General features: G+C 43.8%; 2 protein-coding genes across 2 annotated transcripts in view; both read right to left on the reverse strand.

The window, feature by feature from the left end:
• Window positions 1-21,066, reverse strand: part of LOC118397142 (uncharacterized) — a 34,696-nt gene extending 13,630 nt beyond the window's left edge. Inside the window, exons 1-2 of the mRNA XM_035791629.2 lie at window positions 20,785-21,066; window positions 18,454-19,999 (exon numbers count right to left, since the gene is read on the reverse strand). Coding sequence (XP_035647522.1) covers window positions 18,454-19,734 — 1,281 coding nt within the window. The 5' untranslated portion in view covers window positions 19,735-19,999; window positions 20,785-21,066. The remainder of the gene's footprint in view (window positions 1-18,453; window positions 20,000-20,784) is intronic.
• Window positions 14,641-16,867, reverse strand: LOC127908605 (uncharacterized). Its single transcript, XM_052467315.1, has 2 exons — window positions 15,490-16,867; window positions 14,641-15,009 (listed from the first exon to the last, which is right to left on the reverse strand). Exons 1-2 carry the CDS (start codon window positions 16,834-16,836, stop codon window positions 14,686-14,688), a joined length of 1,671 nt encoding a protein of 556 aa, XP_052323275.1. The 5' UTR covers window positions 16,837-16,867; the 3' UTR covers window positions 14,641-14,685.
• Window positions 21,067-21,726: the final 660 nt, after the last annotated feature.

Here is a 21,726-nt window from a genome sequence, read left to right on the forward strand (position 1 = left end):
CCAATCGGATAGCCCAAATAACCGTGCCAACAGCTTCCACGACCCCAGCAAAGTTTGATACGAGAGACTGTCAAAGAATACAGCAAAGAGCTGCTGTTTTTATGAGTGAGTTCATGGACTAAGTTTTTATTCAACACTATTACAAAACATACCACGTGCTTCTCCCTACTTCCACTGCAGCGGCAATGAAATGAGTAGTCAAGTGTATCAATAGCCCTGCGTTATTATTATTATTATTATTAGCAGCTCTTCGTGTCTATTTTAGTAGCAAGGAATATTTCACTTTGGGGTCACAGAAACAACATGAATTTGTGCATGAGGCAGATGAGGTGCGACTCGAGTTTCGCCATCAGGTGGAAGACGGTGTCCCCTCTTTCTGGTCAATCTCTCCGGGGGAAAGGAAGGTGAGAGCAGGGACTGTGAAAGACGGAGCCCTCTGCTGCTCTCTCCCTCCGCTGAGACCAATGCTGTGTTCAAAACAACTGGGAACTCGGAAATCTCCTACTTCCCGAATTCAGTGCGTTTCATCCAACACGGAATTTCAAGTCGGAAACTTAGACATCTTTTATTTTGAAATATAATATGGTCTGAGAATAAAAATATTAGCAGGCATATAGTTAATATGCGGTGATAATGTACTGCGCAAATCTCATTCCTACAGAACTGTTTTTATTAGGTTAATGTGACATTTAAAAGAGATCTGAGCGGTAGATCTCGGCTTGCTTGTAGACGAATGAAGGGGATCTTGACTCAGAAAAGGTTGCTGACCACTGTTCTACATGGAACTGTTACCACATTTGAAAGTTATCAAAACACCGTTTAGCATATCTATCTCACCATACATCTCTGCCTGTAGTTATTGAACTCAACCTGCAGGAGAAGTGTTTGTTGTGATTGAGTGGAGAACAGAATAGTCAGCTGGAGATGACATGCAGGAGCTTGCAGGGATTTGTAGTTTTGCATGTCTACTTTGATGCTAATTAGCATTTTCGAATCTGAGAGTAAATAGAGCCGAATATACTGATAAAAGTCAACTTGTCCGAGAGAGATTTACATGATTATCAAATCGTCATGCCAGGGTAAGCCTACACAAAACAGCCCTCATTTTTAAGTGTTTCTAAAATCTCCTATGGCAAAAAAATGTACGGTGGAAAGAAGTATTGGAAGCATTTCCCTGTTTGATTGCTGTTTGGTTGCTCCAGTATTTATGCTGCAGTAGTTTATGTGTCGGGGGGCTAGGGTCAGTTTGTTATATCTGGAGTACTTCTCCTGTCCTATTCGGTGTCCTGTGTGAATCTAAGTGTGCGTTCTCTAATTCTCTCCTTCTCTCTTTCTTTCTCTCTCTCGGAGGACCTGAGCCCTAGGACCATGCCCCAGGACTACCTGACATGATGACTCCTTGCTGTCCCCAGTCCACCTGGCCATGCTGCTGCTCCAGTTTCAACTGTCCTGGGCCCTAGGACCATGTCCCAGGACTACCTGACATGATGACTCCTTGCTGTCCCCAGTCCACCTGGCCATGCTGCTGCTCCAGTTTCAACTGTCCTGCCTTACTATTATTCAACCATGCTGGTCATTTATGAACATTTGAACATCTTGGCCACGTTCTGTTATAATCTCCACCCGGCACAGCCAGAAGAGGACTGGCCATATGCTCTCTCTAATTCTCTCTTTCTTTCTCTCTCTCGGAGGACCTGAGCCCTAGGACCGTGCCCCAGGACTACCTGACATGATGGCTCCTTGCTGTCCCCAGTCCACCTGACTGTGCTGCTGCTCCAGTTTCAACTGTTCTGCCTTATTATTATTCGACCATGCTGGTCATTTATGAACATTTGAACATCTTGGTCATGTTCTGTTATAATCTCTACCCGGCACAGCCAGAAGAGGACTGGCCACCCCACATAGCCCGGTTCCTCTCTAGGTTTCTTCCTAGGTTTTGGCCTTTCTAGGGAGTTTTTCCTAGCCACCGTGCTTTTACACCTGCATTGTTTGCTGTTTGGGGTTTTAGGCTGGGTTTCTGTACAGCACTTTGAGATATCAGCTGATGTACGAAGGGCTATATAAATAAATTTGATTTGATTTGATTTTATGGGTATTATGACTCATACTGTGGTACTCTATGGTGTGTGTTGGTGGGGGCAAGGACACACCCAAGAAACACCTAAGGACACACCCACATCAAACCCCACCATAAGCCAACTCACAGGCTTCTGTTATGGCCGCCAGCATTTCTTGAGGAGCAAGCTAAAAAACTAGGCCAAATCAGAAGGTGCATTTCCCCTTTAAGACGTTAGGCACAGTTCCCCTTTAAGACACTAGACTGGGTGTGAAGCACACACTGCGCTGTGAAACTAAACGCTGTACCTTTAAGCCATGATGGCCGGGTATGGCAGCCATGTTGCCACCCCCATTCCATTGAGCCTGTACCATATCATCAGTGGGCGGAACCCTTTACCCACCAATCAGGTAAGAGGCTTTAGGAGGTGAGCAGTGGCAGTGGTAAGGCTCTGCTGTGTGTACGGTTACTTAACCCCTTCACTGGTTGTTCGTAGGGATGAAATTCCACTCCATGGGGAACCATATAGGCTACTGTACTCACTCACAGTCCCGTGGTTCTGTATAGAGACAGTCAGCGTCCCAGTGATTTCTCTGTGACCTAAACACTGCTGTGTCGGCCGGCTACAATTCTACATTACGGGTCACACATTACTATAAACCCTGACTGTTCTAAAAACTTTAATGCGGAGAGAGAAATAGGCCATCGTCTTCACAAGACGGTACTTCAAAACTCTTAACTAGCTGGTCCTGTGGAGGACAGGACAGTGAGCATGTAACGACTCAGCTAATGTTCCAACCTCATCTGTACTGGACTGGAAACAGTCCTTTGAGTATTAGTAGAGTAACAATGGCCCCTGGCTGGCATTTCCCCCTGCTAGGCAAGGCTGTGTTAAAGCACATCGTGTCCATGTGCTTCTCTAGGGATGTGTGTGTCTGAATGGGCCTGGGAGTACACATTCCTCCGCTGCACGCAACTATGTGAAAAGCTCACTGACACTAACGCCACGTATCACATAGGCTGCGTTTACACAGGCAGCCCAATTCTGATCTTTTTTGTTTTCTTCTTCACTAATTGGTCTTTTGACCAATCAGATCAGCTCTGAGAAAGATCTGATGTGATTGGCGAAAAGACTCATTAGCGGGGGGAAAAGATCAGAATTGGGCTGCCTGTGTAAACGTAGCCATATTAGCACGTCATGTCCAAATCCAATACCACACATGGTGAACGACCTTGTTCAATACTAATCCTAATAATAATACGTAACAAAAAGGCTCCGATCCAACCAACAAGGGGTGGTTTCCCAGACACAGATTTTAATGAATTGTGTACCTTTATTTAACTAGGCAAGTCAGTTAAGAACACATTCTTATTTACAATGACGGCCTAGGAACAGTGCGTTAACTGTCGTGTTCAGGGGCAGAACGACAGATTTTTGCCTTGTCAGCTCAGTGATTCGATCTAGCAACCTTCCGGTTACTGGCCCAACGCTCTAACCGCTAGGCTACCTGCCGCCCCTGCGCCGGTTCTACGGACACAGATTAACACTAATCTTGGCCTAAAAAGCATTTTCAAAAGATTCTCAATTGAACTTACTTTTTAGTCCAGGACTAGTGTCCGTAGAATTGGCCGCAAGTCTTAGTCAGCTCTACAGAAACACACCAAGGTCAGAATATGGCAAATCTGTAGATACATGTCTACATTTATTTCATTTCCGCCCAAAACGAATAGCAGGTGAATAGCACGCTATCCTCATGCTTAAAGTCAGAATATGCACAGAGAAGTGCATGAACATTTATTTACGTTATGGTCTCCTAGCCTTTGTATCTCTGCTGGGGAGGTTATTTGGGTCAGGTTGGGGTTGTGTGTGTGTGTTGTGCGTGTGTGTAGGAATCTGAGCCCTCAGGGTCCCAGTGACGTGGTGTTCCGACCGGGCACTGCTACTTTATCACGATACAGGTCAGAACTCATCAGACCCTGGAGAGTACAGTGCACCTCATCCCCTCACCGGCTCTAAAACAACCTTTTCTCCCTTCGTTTTACTCTCAACTTCCTCTCTTCCTCTCTTGCCTCACTCTTCAACCGTCTTTTCTCTCCGACCTCTCACCTAGTCTTCCCTTCTTCTCTTAATAACGATATCTTCTTTTCTCTCGGTCTTAACCGTCCCTCTCCTCTCCTCTGTCCCTCCATAGATCCCTTCTCTCTCTTCCCCTCTCCCAGCCCATCACCGAGTACCAGGGGTAGGAGTAAACACTGGTGAAGAGCGGGCGGACTGCGCTCCTCTTTCACTCCTCTTTCACTCCAGCTAGGCTCGGTTACACAAGTATTGGCTCAGCAAACAACGAGGAGCGAGCAGGGAGAGAACATAGTATCATTCAGTGTCACCCCTTGACGTGGCAAGCCCAGAAGCTTCAATAGAAAGTGACGACAAAATCCTTCACTTTCAAACCCACACAATCCATCACAGTGTCGGTCAGCCTTTTTGCATACTGACCGGTGAAGAGCAGCTGTGTCAAACACACCTCAATAATCCGATCCGACAGTCACAAGAAACCAAAATGGCACGCAAATACGCCCATCTGTAGTCAAACCATGAAATCTGGCTCAGTCTCATTATGGAAGGGTGATACAGGCCAAAGTACAAGTGTTCCCCCCCCTTCGGTCTGTGTGACTCTCTGGCCAGCCTGCCGGCTGCCATTGTCTCGCCTCATTACCGCACGACGCTCACATGCTGTGGGAGTTCATTAACCTCTGACTCCAGCCCCAGCCCGCTGATCTCTACCCTCCAACAAGTCCTGCACGCACGCACGCACGCACGTACACACACACATACACACACCAGAGACAGGCCAGAGCTCATCTGAAGGCCCTCCAGGAGTCAGAGGACCGACACATGACCGTAATACAGTGATTTACTGTACTGGGACTGTTGAACGTGGCTACATAATTCAACTGATAACATTGTTGTGTATAACACACAGGACATGAGCTGTAAGTAAGACTTGATTAAGGATTTGGCAAGTGAACATATACAGTCTAATCAGTACAGTAAGAACACTCAGAACAGGGCTGGCTGCTCAAATCTTATGTATTGTGTTTTGACAGACGGGTGTGTGTGTGTGTGGGGGGGGGGTGAGAGGGGTCGAGGCTTACAGTTAGTCAACGGTGTTCACGCCAGGGTCAGATCCCATAGTGGGCCATGCTGCTTCTGGGAAATGTGACGTCATCAGCACCATGGGTGGTGGTGTTGCATTCTGGGAAAGAAATGGCCTTTCCAAGGCACTTGCGTAGCGATCTGACTTTCGCCGTGGCAGAGCTCTTGATCTGGGAATGAGATGAAAAATCCCACCGTCTCCATTCACTCTGCTCTGTTGCTAAGCAATCAGTGTCAGGGGCACAGAGAAATGCTGGTAAACATTTCTATGTCGTCAAGCGCTTCCAGCGGGCTTCGAGAACGTTTTAGTCGCTAATAGTCACATCCTTTAACCTCGCGTCCTCTGACCTCACTCTTTAACCTTACAAAAATGTCAACGGAACAAAAAGGGAAAAAGCACTATAGAGGTAGACATCGAGCCAATAGATGTTTGATGCTTGCACTGACCCCACTGTATGTATTAGCGTGTAGTCTTTTACAAGTCGTCTTTCTTGGCCTGAGAGCATGTGCAACTGTCGCAGTCTTGATGACCCTACTTAACAACCATTAACATGTACCGTGCCAGAGCACAGCCCTGGCCTGGAGAACACACACACACACACACACACACACACACACACACACACACACACACACACACACACACACACACACACACACACACACACACACAGCTGAAAACAAAGTTATTGTACACCAGCGCTCACATAGACATGAGACAGTCCAAACCAGAGCTTGTTCAGTTCTAAGCCAGTAGTCAACCAGATCGGTGAGAGTCAGTCAAACCGGCATACGAATGTCACAAACGCCATCCCCCAACAACGGCATCCCAGTCGCTTGCCTCTCCATATGCTCCCAGCCCCCCCGAGTCAGTCAAACAGTGTGACGACAAGCGTGACCCGACGTGTCGCGATCATATCAGCCTTCTTCAATCTCTCTGCGCTTCCTTGCCAATCTAATGGGCACCACTGGCACCAGCATTAATGCCCTAATAGCGTTGCCTCCTGTCTCAGCCCGCATGCCTGCCTGCCAAGATGAAGGCCAGAGAGAGAGAGAGAGAGAGAACAGGCTGTTCCTGGAAAGGAAAATAAATGGCTGAGCACGCAGGCATAGCATACTGCCAGCAGATAAGAGGCATGGAGGACAGAGGCAGGAGGGGGGCAGGGCTGAACAAAAACAGGGCCTGATGCTGGCGAGACAGACACACAGACAGACAGGAGAGAGGGGAGGGCGTCAGGGGAGGGCGTCAGGGTAGTGCTACGCTAACTAGCTAGCACTGGGATAGGTTGGTGTATTCTGGGCTGGGATGGGCTGGGGATTTGCCAGGCTGAGCTTAGCTGAAAGTGTGCCTGTGTGAGTTATACTGGACTGGGCTGAGGTGAGCGGTGCTGGCAAATTCTGAGTCGATCAGACGCGTGATAAATGTGACGCGTGTTAGACTGAGGCGAACTCTGTGTGCTCAGCTGGCCTGTGTGTTTCCTGATGAGTCAGTAAGGCTGAGCTAAGGACCGACGGAGCCTCACTGGGTTCTATGGCTCTCTGTGGACCTACTGTAAGCCGTCCATCTCGGGCCTGAATAACCAGCTGAGCTGACACGAGTTGATGATGTAATGCACCATGCCTGTCTGAATTCTTGGAGGAAAATAGGAGTGCACTGTTACAGGTTTATTTCTAGTGACAGAAACGATTGTATATTCATCCATTAAAATCTCATTACATTTCCATCTTTCTCCTCACCTCTCTAATCTTACATCCATCTTCTCACAGTTTCCATACTAAAATCACTTTCCCTCCACTGCGGCTGAGTGTATACTTATACTTATACATGTCAAGTGTCGAGCAGAAAAAAAACCTTGAGTCATGCCGGGTGATGTACCCCCCCATCTTGCGTGAGTCACACTAACCGCAGGCTTGAGGGTGTGTGTGTGAGTGTGTGAGCACGCTTCCCCAGGTAACATGGCAAAGCAGTCATTTACACTATGTACACTCTCTATTTAAAATGTTCCTACACTGTCTCCCCTGCCCTGTACATCAGAACATCACACTAACCACCAGTGACCCTGTATGCAAACACATACCCAACCAAGCCGGCTTACTGTCAGCGACATCTTGAGATCGCACGCAAACAAACACAATCTAAAACGCACAAGCATTCACACACTAACACCGAGACAAACAGTGACACACCATGTCAAACCCAAGATGAAATGCATTTGGCCAGTGCTCTCTGTATGTGAAAATCACTTGAAAATGTTTAGCATAGGACACCAAACCAGATTCCCGGACTGCCTTCAGAGTCAGTATGAGTCATCAACCCCTTCTGTGCAATTCTCCAAAACAAGATGAGATCACACGAACCAGGCCCATCCAAAGCCTATTCTCCCTGGAGAAACAACAAGCACTAAAATCTCCTAAGAGGCCACCCAGAGAAAAGTAAATACTCTTTAAAACTAGTTTTGCATTCAAGTGTAATGGTTACATTATCCTTCAGCCTTCTGTAAACAGAATGGGTAAGGACAGAAAGTGAGAGCAGTGTGATCCGCTAGGTACCTTAAAGCCTATATGAAGCTCTCATCATTTGGTCTTAGATATCTCTTTGTCTTAGCAGCTAGCTTGGTACTGCACCGTGTGTGCGCAAGGCAAAATGCGAGTTGCTAGCATCACCCTGGCTGATCCTGTGTGCAGCAGCGCGGCTGGCTCTCTGGGAGGGGCATCTGAGGGCACGCTGCACCAGACACTCATTATGATACGGCTGCCGCATCGCGCTCCGTCTACCCCCTCTATACCTCCTCTCATCTCACACCTTCGATAAGCACCTCCGTCGCTCCCTACCTAACATATCTCCCTCTTCCTTCTCTTCGTCTACTACTCTCTCTCTCTCCCCCGCTCTATCCATCCCTCTCTCTCTGCTGCTCTTTCTCTCGGCCTCTTTTCTGGTGATATACCGGCACTGCTGCGTTGTGCTTGGATGCAGCTCGAGCGAGTGTGTGTTTGCCGAGTGCGCATTGGGTTGAGCTCTAGCTGGTGCTATTGGTGGCATTAGTCTGGGCACACACACACACTACTCTCTCTCTCTCTTTCTCACACACACACACACACACTGCAGTGCTATGCTCTGTATGGCCCCGTTACCAAGGAAACGGAGGGGAAATAGTTGGCAGACAAGCTAGAGAGGGGCTGATAAGACGCGGGAGAGAGGACAGAAAGAGAGAAGGGGGGGAGAGGGAACAATGAGAAAGAAGGACAAGGGAAAGAATATACAACTATAGAGAGAAACCAAAGCGGGGGACATGGTACTTACTGAACCATATAGACAATAGGCTAATACAGATTGGAGCTACGTACAGATCGACATAGGAAAAGGAAAGCAAGTTTCAGATTGGGGAAAGGGGGTAAATGTATATTTTGTGATTCTGTTGTGATTTAAAAACCAATAAATAAAAAGTATTAAAAGCTACAATATGTAACTGTTTGGGAGACCCGAATAAATTCACATTGAAATGTGAGTTATAGATCTGTCATTCTCACTGAAAGCAGGTCTAAGAAGCAGTAGAAATGTTCTATGTGCGCTATTTCTATGCTTCCCTTAAGTTTAATTCAGCTTTTTTATTTATTTTTAAATTTAGTTTTTTTTTTTTACTTTCGGTTTTGTGCACCAGCTTCAAACAGCTGAAAACACAATATTTTGGGTTATTGAAAAGATATTTCACGGTGGGTTAGATGGTACAATGATGCTCCACACTATAAATTGCTTGTTTTGTCACAAACCTAAAATAGGCTAACTATTTCTGCATTTTGCACCTTATTTTATTTTATTCTATACACTACCGTTCAAAAGTTCAGGGTCACATAGAAATTCTTGTTTTTGAAAGAAAAGCTAATTTTTTTGGTCCATTGAAATAACATCAAATTGATCAGAAATACTGTGTAGACATTGTTAATGTCGTAAATGAGTATTGTAGCTGGAAACGGCTGATTTTTAATGGAATATTTACATAGGCGTACAGAGGCCCATTATCAGCAACCATCACTCCTGTGTTCCAATGGCACATTGTGTTAGCTAATCCAAGTTTATCATTTTAAAAGGCTAATTGATGATTAGAAAATCCTTTGCAATTATGTTAGCACAGCTGAAAACTGTTGTTCTGATTAAAGAAGCAATACAACTGTCCTTCTTTAGACTAGTTGAGTATCTGGAGCATCAGCATTTGTGGGTTCGATTACAGGTTCAAAATGTCCAGAAACAAAGACCTTTCTTCTGAAACTCGTCAGTATATTCTTGTTCTGAGAAATGAAGGCTATTCCAAGCGAGAAATTGCCAAGAAACTGAAGATCTCGTACACAAGATCTCACAGAACAGTGCAAACAGGCCCTAACCAGAATAGAAAGTGGAGTGGGAGGCCCCGGTGCACAACTGAGCAAGAGGACAAGTACATTAGTCTGTCTCGTTTGAGAAACAGACGCCTCACAAGTCCTCAACTGGCAGATTCATTAAATAGTACCCACAAAACACCAGTCTCAACGTCAACAGTGAAGAGGCAACTCCGGGATGCTGGCAGAGTTGCAAAGAAAAAGTAACATCTCAGACTGGCCAATAAAAATAAAAGATTAAGATGGGCAAAAGAACAGACTCTGGACAGAGGAACTCTGCCTAGAAGGCCAGCATCGCAGAGTCTACATTGGAAAAATGACTTGTGTCATGCACAATAATTGTTTAAAGACAGATTATTTAATCTATAATTCACTGTATCACAATTTTGGGGGGTCAGAAGTTTATATAAACTAAGATAACTGTGCCTTTAAACAGCTTGGAAAATTCCAGAAAATTATGTCATGGCTTTAGAAGCTTCTGATAGGCTAATTGACATCATGGGAAAATCAAAAGAAATCAGCCAAGACCTCAGAAAAAATTGTAGACCTCCACAAGTCTGGTTCATCCTTGGGAGCAATTTCCAAATGCCTGAAGATACCACATTCATCTGTACAAACAATAGTATGCAAGTATAAACACCATCGGACCACGCAGCCCTCATAACGCTCAGGAAGGAGATGCATTCTTTCTCCTAGAGATTAACGTACTTTGGTGCGAAAAGGGCAAAGCAATCCCAGAACAACAGCAAAGGACCTTGTGAAGATGCTGGAGGAAACAGGTACAAAAGTAACTATATCCACAGTAAAACGAGTCCTATATCAACATAACTTGAAAGGCCGCTCAGCAAGGAAGAAGCCACTGCTCCAAAACCGCCATACAAAAGCCAGACTACGGTTTGCAACTGCACATTGGGACAAAGATCATTATTTTTGGAGATATGTCCTCTGGTCTGATGAAACAAAAATTGAACTCTTTGGCCATAATGACCATCGTTATGTTTGGAGGAAAAAGGGGGAGGCTTGCAAGCCGAAGAACACCATCCCAACCGTGAAGCACGGGGTGGCAGCATCATGTTCTGGGGGTTCTTTGCTGTAGGAGGGACTGGTGCACTTCACAAAATAGATGGCATCATGAGATGGCATCACGAGATGGCATCATGAGGAGGACAATTATGTGGATATATTGAAGCAACGTCTCAATACTTCAGTCAGGAAGTTAAATGGGTCTTCCAAATGGACAATGACCCCAAGTATACTTCCAAAGTTGTGGCAAAATGGCTTAAGGACAACAAAGTCGATGTATTGGAGTGGCCCTGACCTCAACCCTATAGAACATTTGTGGGCAGAACTGAAAAAGCATCTGCGAGCAAGGAGGCCTACAAGCCTGACTCAGTTACACCATCTCTGTCAGGGGGAATGGGCCAAAATTCACCCAACTTGTTGTGGGAAGCTTGTGGAAGGCTAAATGAAACAGTTAAACAATTTAAAGGCAATGTTACCAAATACTAATTGAGTGTTTGTAAACTTCTGACCCACTGGGAATGTGATGAAAGAAATAAAAGCTGAAAGAAATAATCCTCTACTATTATTCTGACATTTCACATTCTTAAAATAAAAGTGGTGATCCTAACTGACCTAAAGATTGGCAATTTTTATTCCGATTAAATGTCAGGAATTGTGCAAAGCCGAGGTTAAATGTATTTGGCTAAGGTGTATGTAAACTTCCGATTTCAACTGTAAATTAGAGAGAATAGAACTGCTGGTACAATCACCTTGTAAATTAGCAGCACACCTCCCTCCCTTTCTGTTCCTCAGTCTAACCTTTGCCTCACCCACCCCCTTAATTGATTCATTGATCTATGACTCATTCCTACTGTTCTATCAACTTCAACTACACTATTTAACACACAACATTCTTTCCATTCAAGATTGCACAGTATGCCAAGGCTAGATTAGAGGAGTTGGGTGTGAAACATACAGTATAGGTAGCAACATTGGCTTGAGACTTAACTAACCCATTTACCATCAGCTGCCTGCCTGCCACACTTATGGAGCAGAGCAAGCATAACATTTGACCTAGAAGCATTATAGTCAGTTCCATGACAGAGGAGCGAAGGGCTGATGTCTGGGAGAGTGACGTCTCTGTTAAAACACATGGTGTCTGAGTATTACACAAGGTACATCACTGTGGGAGGAAGGTGTCTCTCTTTACTTCGCCGACTGGGTCACCTCACAGCTATGGTTTGATTGTGTAGTGTATACACACACACACACACACACACACACACACACACACACACACACACACACACACACACACACACACACACACACACACACACACACACACACACACACACACACACACACGCACCACACACGCACACGCACACACAGGGGTGGTATTGACTGCAGCCCAGGTGAGGTGTAGATCCCAAACGTATTCTGACAGCTCCTACCCACTAAACACTGGTACTGCTGCTACCCCTCACATCTCTACTGCACACACACACACCGTCAACCTTGGAACTGGTACCCTGCTCGCACGCTAGCCTAAATCCACAACTACTGCAGTACCACTATGACAACTACCACTACTACTACCCTACCTTAACTTACAGCTACTACTACTTCTAACGCTATAACTATTACGACTACTCTACCTTACATCTACTACTACTTTTAACGCTACAACTATTACTACTACCCTACATTACAGCTACTACTACTTCTAACTCTACAAATATTACTACTACTCTACCTTACATCTACTACTACTTTTAACGCTACAACTATTACTACTACCCTACCTTACATTACAGCTACTACTACTTCTAACACTACAACTATTACTACTACCCTACATTACAGCTACTACTACTTCTAACGCTACAACTATTACTACTACTCTACCTTACAGCTACTACTACTTTTAACGCTACAACTATTACTACTACCCTACATTACAGCTACTACTACTTCTAACGCTACAACTATTACTACTACCCTACCTTACCTTACAGCTACTACTACTTCTAACGCTACAACTATTACTACTACCCTACATTACAGCTACTACTACTTCTAACGCTACAACTATTACTACTACCCTACCTTACCTTACAGCTACTACTACTTCTAACGCTACAACTATTACTACTACCCTACCTTACCTTACAGCTACTACTACTTATAACGCTATAACTATTACTACTACCCTACCTTACCTTACAGCTACTACTACTTCTAACGCTACAACTATTACTTACTACTCTAAAAAACATTGATTTCAAAGCTCAAAGACTACTTTTGAACAATTTACACAGTAAATCAATAAAAACACATTTACAGGAAAAACTGTGCTGATGCAAAGCTTGATAACAGAGCTACGGTAAAATCCCAGTTTTCTTTCGGTTACCAAACTTTGTATCGGCTACAGTCTTTCATGTAATGCGTTTTTGTAAAACTTTCTGCATGAAAATGTTTCTAAGTAAAGTTTGAAATCAATGGTTTTTGTTTGGTATCGATTTTAAAGGGAAAATGTGAGTCTCAGCTAGAGGTCGACCGATTAATCGGAATGGCCGATTAATTGGGGCTGATTTCAAGTTTTCATAACAATCGGAAATCTGTATTTTTGGGCGCCGATTTCCGATTATTAAAAATATATATATATATTTTTATACCTTTTATTTAACTAGGCAAGTCAGTTAAGAACACATTGTTATATTCAATACCTAGGAACTGTGGGTTAACTGCCTTGTTCAGAACGACAGATTTTCACCTTGTCAGCTCAGGGGTCCAAATTCTGCACCGCACAGTTAACTAGTCCAACGCTCTAACCATTGCACTCCACGAGTAGCCTGCCTGTTACGCGAATGTAGTAGAAGCCAAGGTAAATTTCTAGCTAGCATTAAACTTATCTTATAAAAAATAATCAATCATAATCACTAGTTATAACTACTAATCCAGTTTAGCAGGCAATATTAACCAGGTGAAATTGTGTCATTTCTCCTCTGTTCATTGCACGCAGAGTCAGGGTATATGCAACAGTTTGGGCTGCCTGGCTCATTACGAACTAATTTGCCAGACTTTTACGTAATTATGACATACATTGAAGGTTGTACAATGTAACAAGAATATTTAGACTTAGGGATGCCACCCGTTAGATAAAATACAGAATGGTTCTGTATTTCACTGAAATAAACGTTTTGTTTTCGAAATGATAGTTTCCGGATTCGATCATAGTAATGAACAAAGGCTCATATTTCTGTGTGTTATTATGTTATAATTAAGTCTGATTTGATAGAGCAGTCTGACTGAGCAGCAGCAGGCCCGTAATCATTCATTCAAACAGCACTTTTGTGCGTTTTGCCAGCAGCTCTTCGCAAGCACAGCGCTGGTCATGACTTCAAGCCTATCAGCCTAATGGCTGGTGTAACCAATGTGAAATGGCTAGCTAGTTAGCTGGGTGTGCGCTAATACTGTTTCAAACGTCACTCGCTTTTAGATTTGGAGTAGTTAATCCCCTAGCGCTGCAAGGGCCGAGGCTTTTGTGGAGTGATGGGTAACGCTGCTTCAAGTGTCGCTGTTGTCGATGTGTTCCTGGTTCGAGCCCAGGTAGGGGGCGAGGAGGGGGATGGAAGCTATACTGTTACACTGGCAATACTATAGTGCCTATAAGAACATCCAATAGTCAAAGGTATATGAAATACAAATGGTATAGAGAGAAATAGTCCTATAAATACTATATTAACGACAACCTAAAACCTCTTACCTTGGAATATTGAAGTCTCATGTTAAAAGGAACCACCAACTTTCATATGTTCTCATGTTCTGAGCAAAGAACGTTAGCTTTTTTACATGGCACATATTACTTTCTTCTCCAACACTTTATTTTGACATTATTTAAACCAAATTGAACATGTTTCATTATTTATTTGAGGCTAAATTGATTTTATTGATGTTTTATATTAAGTTAAAATAAGTGTTAATTCAGTATTGTTGTAATTGTCATTATTACAAATTTTAAAAAATTAAGAAAAGTGTCCGATTAATCGGTATTGGCTTTTTTGGTCCTCCATTAATCGGTATCGGCGTTGAAAAATCATAATCGGTCGACCTCTAGTCTCAGCATAATTGCTTTACCATGGAATTGCTTAACTACTACCACTAGTGAGTCTACAACTACCTCAACTATTACTACCCTACAGTACATTACAGCTACTACTACTATTAAGACTACAACTACCTCAACTATTACTACCCTACAGTACATTACAGCTACTACTACTATTAAGACTACAACTACCTCAACTATTACTACCCTACAGTACATTACAGCTACTACTACTATTAAGACTACAACTACCTCAACTATTACTACCCTACAGTACATTACAGCTACTACTACTATTAAGACTACAACTACCTCAACTATTACTACCCTACAGTACATTACAGCTACTACCACTATTAAGACTACAGCTACCACAACTATTACTACCCTACAGTACATTACAGCTACTACTACTATTAAGACTACAACTACCTCAACTATTACTACCCTACAGTACATTACAGCTACTACTACTATTAAGACTACAGCTACCACAACTATTACTACCCTACAGTACATTACAGCTACTACTACTATTAAGACTACAACTACCTCAACTATTACTACCCTACAGTACATTACAGCTACTACTACTATTAAGACTACAGCTACCACAACTATTACTACCCTACAGTACATTACAGCTACTACTACTATTAAGACTACAACTACCTCAACTATTACTACCCTACAGTACATTACAGCTACTACTACTATTAAGACTACAGCTACCACAACTATTACTACCCTACAGTACAGTACAGCTACTACAACTAGTGAGTCTACAACTACCTCAACTATTACTACCCTACAGTACATTACAGCTACTACTACTATTAAGACTACAACTACCTCAACTATTACTACCCTACAGTACATTACAGCTACTACTACTATTAAGACTACAGCTACCACAACTATTACTACCCTACAGTACATTACAGCTACTACTACTATTAAGACTACAGCTACCACAACTATTACTACCCTACAGTACATTACAGCTACTACTACTATTAAGACTACAGCTACCTCAACTATTACTACCCTACAGTACATTACAGCTACTACTACTATTAAGACTACAGCTACCACAACTATTACTACCCTACAGTACATTACAGCTACTACTACTATTAAGACTACAACTACCTCAACTATTACTACCCTACAGTACATTACAGCTACTACTACTATTAAGACTACAGCTACCACAACTATTACTACCCTACAGTACATTACAGCTACTACTACTATTAAGACTACAACTACCACAACTATTACTACCCTACAGTACATTACAGCTACTACTACTATTAAGACTACAACTACCTCAACTATTACTACCCTACAGTGCATTACAGCTACTACTACTATTAAGACTACAACTACCTCAACTATTACTACCCTACAGTACATTATAGCTACTACCACTATTAAGACTACAACTACCACAACTATTACTACCCTACAGTACATTACAGCTACTACTACTATTAAGACTACAACTACCACAACTATTACTACCCTACAGTACATTACAGCTACTACTACTATTAAGACTACAACTACCACAACTATTACTACCCTACAGTACATTACAGCTACTACTACTATTAAGACTACAACTACCTCAACTATTACTACCCTACAGTACATTACAGCTACTACCACTATTAAGACTACAACTACCACAACTATTACTACCCTACAGTACATTACAGCTACTACTACTATTAAGACTACAACTACCACAACTATTACTACCCTACAGTACATTACAGCTACTACTACTATTAAGACTACAACTACCACAACTATTACTACCCTACAGTACATTACAGCTACTACTACTATTAAGACTACAACTACCTCAACTATTACTACCCTACAGTACATTACAGCTACTACCACTATTAAGACTACAACTACCACAACTATTACTACCCTACAGTACATTACAGCTACTACTACTATTAAGACTACAACTACCACAACTATTACTACCCTACAGTACATTACAGCTACTACTACTATTAAGACTACAACTACCACAACTATTACTACCCTACAGTACATTACAGCTACTACTACTATTAAGACTACAACTACCACAACTATTACTACCCTACAGTACATTACAGCTACTACAACTATTAAGACTACAACAACTATTACAACTACCCCATCTACTACTTCTAGAATGACTACTATCCCCACCACCACTACTTCTGCTACTATAAATATTCCTATTAAATATTCCACTTAGACTAAATGTGGCGTGACAGAGTCTAGACAGTTCTGCCATGGCTAACACCACTGGTAAGAGGCAGACCCTGGGGTCAAGGTGCAGTAGTGAACAACTGAGATAATATGTTAATTTAACATAGTCACAATGTAAGAGATTATATCAAAGCGACTTACAGTCAACACATAGGGTTATATTCAGTATAATGTATTGCGGCTTATGCAGGACTCAAACCATGCTCTCGTCTAGTTGAGCCAAGGACTAGATAGGTCTGAACGCTGCTTTAGGAGAGGGCTGAGTGGGCTGAGAAACTGGTTCAGGGTGGGGTGGAAACCTGGGGGAATGCAGTGAGAGTGGGTGAGACCGATGTAGGACCGTGACATAACCTGGCTCAAATATCCAGACCTGCGTCACTGAGCAAGGTCACTGACAGCTTCCAGAACTGCAGCCAACAAGGCTCTGTATGGCTTGTAGGGATGGGGAAAAATCAACTACCACTCTTTGGTCATCAACGTTGGACTAAATTATAATTGAAGTCAATTCTAATTGAAGTCTGTCAAATCAGGAAGTAAACTGAAATTCCAATTCAACAATTGAAAAGGGCATTTTATTTTTAGTGAATTCTCAACAAACCTAAAAGGAGAAACTACTCATTTGAAAATGTTATTTTTGTCTTTGTTTGTTTGTTTGTTTGTTTGTTTGTTTGTTTACTTCCTGAATTCACTGAGTTCAATTGAAATGTTCAACCCTGTTTGTCATGTCTGGCCATTGTCTAAGCTTGTAAAATCAAAGTTTTAATGCTATGCTAAGGAAGGTTCAAAAACAACCAGTCTTTCATACATTCATCTTCTCAAAACGCACGAAGACATAAACAGTCCAAACATACTGTACACAGCCATCCAAACAGACACCAACTAACCAAACACACACACTCTTACCAAACAAAGCCACAAGAATACCTTGTTTGTGTACGGGTGAGAGATATAGATTGAAAGAGTTGCCTTCGAATCTAGTGAAACACTGGCATAAACAGTGGCATGACAATAGGGGTATACTGGCATACACAGTGGCATGGGAGGAGTTAGGGACATATAGGACAGCTATGGCCCCACTTACCTGAGGGCGTGGCCCTATCACAATGAATCAGACAGGGAGCAGAACAGATGGGATTACATACCCACCCTTTATCAGTGAGATGACAGTGACCACTCAACATCACAATAGATGATGTCATCAAAATGGGACTCCGTAGCTAATCACCCCCTATCTATAGAGTAGAATTATATAAACAATGATTTTGGTACTAATCCTTTCTATTTCAGTCAGCCTCCCCTCCTCCTCACCCCTCATCCTCCTCTCAGCAGGATATCGCATTTGATGACATTGAGTCCCCAGCTCACACTGTTCCCTTCCACAATTCTCTACATTTCTCTTCCCCAGCTTCCACCCCCCTTCCTGTCCCCAAACCCACCACCTCGGTCCTCCCGCCGCCCTCCCCGTTCACTCACCTTGGTGCGCCCGTTGATGACACAGTCCCCCAGCTGCCCGTTGGCAGCGCTGTGCATCACGGCCTCGTCGATGTGTGCCATCAGCGTGGCGATGCCCTCACACCCCGGCTCGTGCCCCTCCACCCAAGCGATCTGGTCTCCACGGATACTCCGCGAAGGGATGCTCCTCTGGCTAACCAGCTGACCGCCGCGGAACTTCCCACTGCGATTCAGACTCTCCACCTCGCCCATCACGGACTCACCCAGCCGTGGCCCCAGGAAACTGTCCTTCACACAGATACCGTAGGAATTCATACAAGGCACAATGTACTTCTGGGCGATATGCTCCGCCGACCAGCCCTCCCCGGCCTGTAACCGTAGAGACGGGATGCTGTTGGACTCTACTGGGGACGTCTGGTCTGGAACGGACCCGGTGCTCAGCTGTGTCACCTTGTGTACATTGTGGTGCAGCTTGTTGCTGTGAGGGGCGGGCAAAGGGGGGTAAGGGGTGGCGCCGTGGTTGTGGTTGCTAAGGTTATTGTTGACACTGTTGTCGCCATTAGCAGCGAGCGGAACCGCCTTGCCTGGTTTGGAGGGCTCTGCTTTGTGAACGTCGCTCTCCGCCACTAGTCTCCGTTTGCAGTCCGGGGTTATCGACTCTCCTGGTCCGTAGAACATCATACCTAGAGATCCTAGACCTGACCCCGCTGACAAGCCACATCCTTTGGGCATCTCCAGACCCATGTCCCGGTTCTCTCCGCCTCTCCGCTTCCGATGGTGCGGTTTGACCTGCGGGTCACCATTGGCCCTCTTCATTAGAAGAGCACATTTCTCATGTTGTGCTCTGTCCCCATTCTCCAGGAGGCGTGCTCTGTTGCCGAGGGGTTGCGCAAGGCCATTCGGTGTCTCCCCCACCCCCCTGGCTTGCAGAGGACAACCATTGGGAGTTTGCGCCAAAACCCCACTGTGGCTGCCCTCAATGGTTGCGGACGGAGACACGGTCCCGCCGTTATAGAACGGCAGCCCAGCATTCGGCTGCTTCTTTAAAACCATGATTCCGGAAGAGCTTGCTTTGGAAGACAGACCTGACAGTAACTCCGCAGCCGTGGCGCTCCCAACAGGCGCCATGCCCGGGCAGTATTTATTTAGTCCATTTAGTCCCATGTTGGTCTGGAAAGGGTGATGCTCGGCAGCTCCGAATATGTGTTCACCGTTTGTCACTCTCTCATGCGAGGCTGAAAAACTGCGATGTCCGTGGGAAGAGCTTGGATTTAAAAGGTCCGTGTGTTCCAAGCTCTCCATTTCATCTCGTCTAGTGCTGGATGTGCACGTAGCCCACGTCCTCGCCTCATTTTTTACCAGAGCCACTGTGCGAGAGGGTGTGTAGTACAACTGCCGAGTCTGCGAGAGAGGAGCGGTGCCGCAGCGTTGGAAAGTTTCATATTAAAAAGTCCGAATAGCTCCGAATATGCCTCAGTTTCTTTCATTCGTGGTTTTTCTTGAAATATTTTCACATTTGTCTTATATTTAAATGTTTTCTGATATTCTGAAGCTTGAGATGATGTTTCTAAAACAAAATAATACAATAATTACTTGACTGTGATTACCGTTAGTCCACAATAATTAGGCTAATCGTATCGCCCACAGGCTTGGGACGAAATAGCCCAGCTAAACACAAAGCAGCCTAATTCTCAAACCAGGCCTAGGCGATTCACACTCCCTAAATTAAGAAACCTGTAAGGGACCCGAAACTTGCTAGACACATTTAATTGTAGGCCTAATATCTTTTGTAACGTGGCCTACATTTTATTGGCAAACTTTAAATATGTCAAAATTGCTTTAAATATTCTTATATAATATTCGAATCATATATTACATTCAGACATTGGTCTATCGTGGCTCGGGTAGTTAAATAGGAATTGATTTGTTACTTCAATTCGAAAATATCAACGCACGGGTCGCTTACAAAAAGGGGTTGTGTAAAGCGTCTTCATTTTTATGAAATATTTCAGGCAATAACACATTAAAACGTAATAATACGGATATCTGTAAGAATAATTCCCCACGGCACGAAGAAGGGGGTAAGCACACTGTGAGAGCAGCTACTCTGAAAAACACATGCCACTCCACCTTGTTATTCATTCGTATTACTTAGTGTTTAGCCGGTATTCATAGCCTATAACTTAGAAATATAGCCTACACGTGTTTGTTGTCCTCCCAAGATACAAATAGCCTATATTGGATTATTTGAGTGAGTTTAGCTATGACTTTGAAATCAATTCAATAAAGCGCAGAATACTAGTAACCCGGGCAAAATATAGCCCACTATCTGTCAGCTGGTTGTACACTTACCTATCTGGAACGCAGAGCTCCAGTAGCGCAGCCTACGTGACCGGCTGAGGGTACGTCTGTTATTTCCGGGATTGCCTTGCTGTCGTTCCAGGCGATTTTCATTTATGTTTAGCTAATTAATATCCAGTATCCAGATATGTCCACCACCCAGGGTGGAATTTGGAAACATATGCTTGTCCTTGGGAGAGAACTACCGCTTCTGCCTGCGGGAGTCAGAGTAGGTCCCCCTCAATCACCAAAAAGTACGCTCCATTTCTCCACCCGTGTCTCTCCGCTGGTAATTCCCCCAGCATCTCTCTCTACCCCCCCCTCCTCTCTCTCTCTCTCTGCTCGCTCGCCCTCTCCTGTCCATGAACGAGCCTGTCAGTTACACGTGCACATGGACACGTCATTCAGAACAGTTCAGATTTTAGCCGGTTGTGTGCACAGTTGTTGACATTCGTTGCAAGTTAGCGAGTTATCAGCTCCGTTGTAGATAAGTATAGGTTAGCAATGGGGTAGCCTACATCTATTACCATAATTGTCTGTATGGTAATATATATATTTTTTTGTAAAGTGGTTTCTTGCATCATACAACAGAGCAATTTACAGTAATCTATTTGGCCCAATGTGTTACAGACTAAGTAAACAAATCATTAATTCATTTCAAGCCCTTTATAATGTAAAAACGTTTTATAAGTATCATGCAATGTAGGCCTGCATTGAACTGTGTGTTGTTGGTAGGCCACGAGGCCGATATTATGCTCAAATAGCCACAATAGACTATTGGCTACTGTCTTAAACTGTAAGGGTACAGCCTCAGTGTTCACTGTAAACGTGCGCCAGAAATTGCACAAAATTCTCACAAGGTTCAAGTTTCTGCTCACAAAAGACCTAAAATTTGCACAGGGCCCCAAAAACGAAATAATTGAGGGAAAATTGCTGAACAGGCGTTGCTCCTCA

This window comes from Oncorhynchus keta, chromosome 18, assembly GCF_023373465.1.
Source record: "Oncorhynchus keta strain PuntledgeMale-10-30-2019 chromosome 18, Oket_V2, whole genome shotgun sequence".
Lineage (NCBI taxonomy): Eukaryota > Metazoa > Chordata > Actinopteri > Salmoniformes > Salmonidae > Oncorhynchus > Oncorhynchus keta.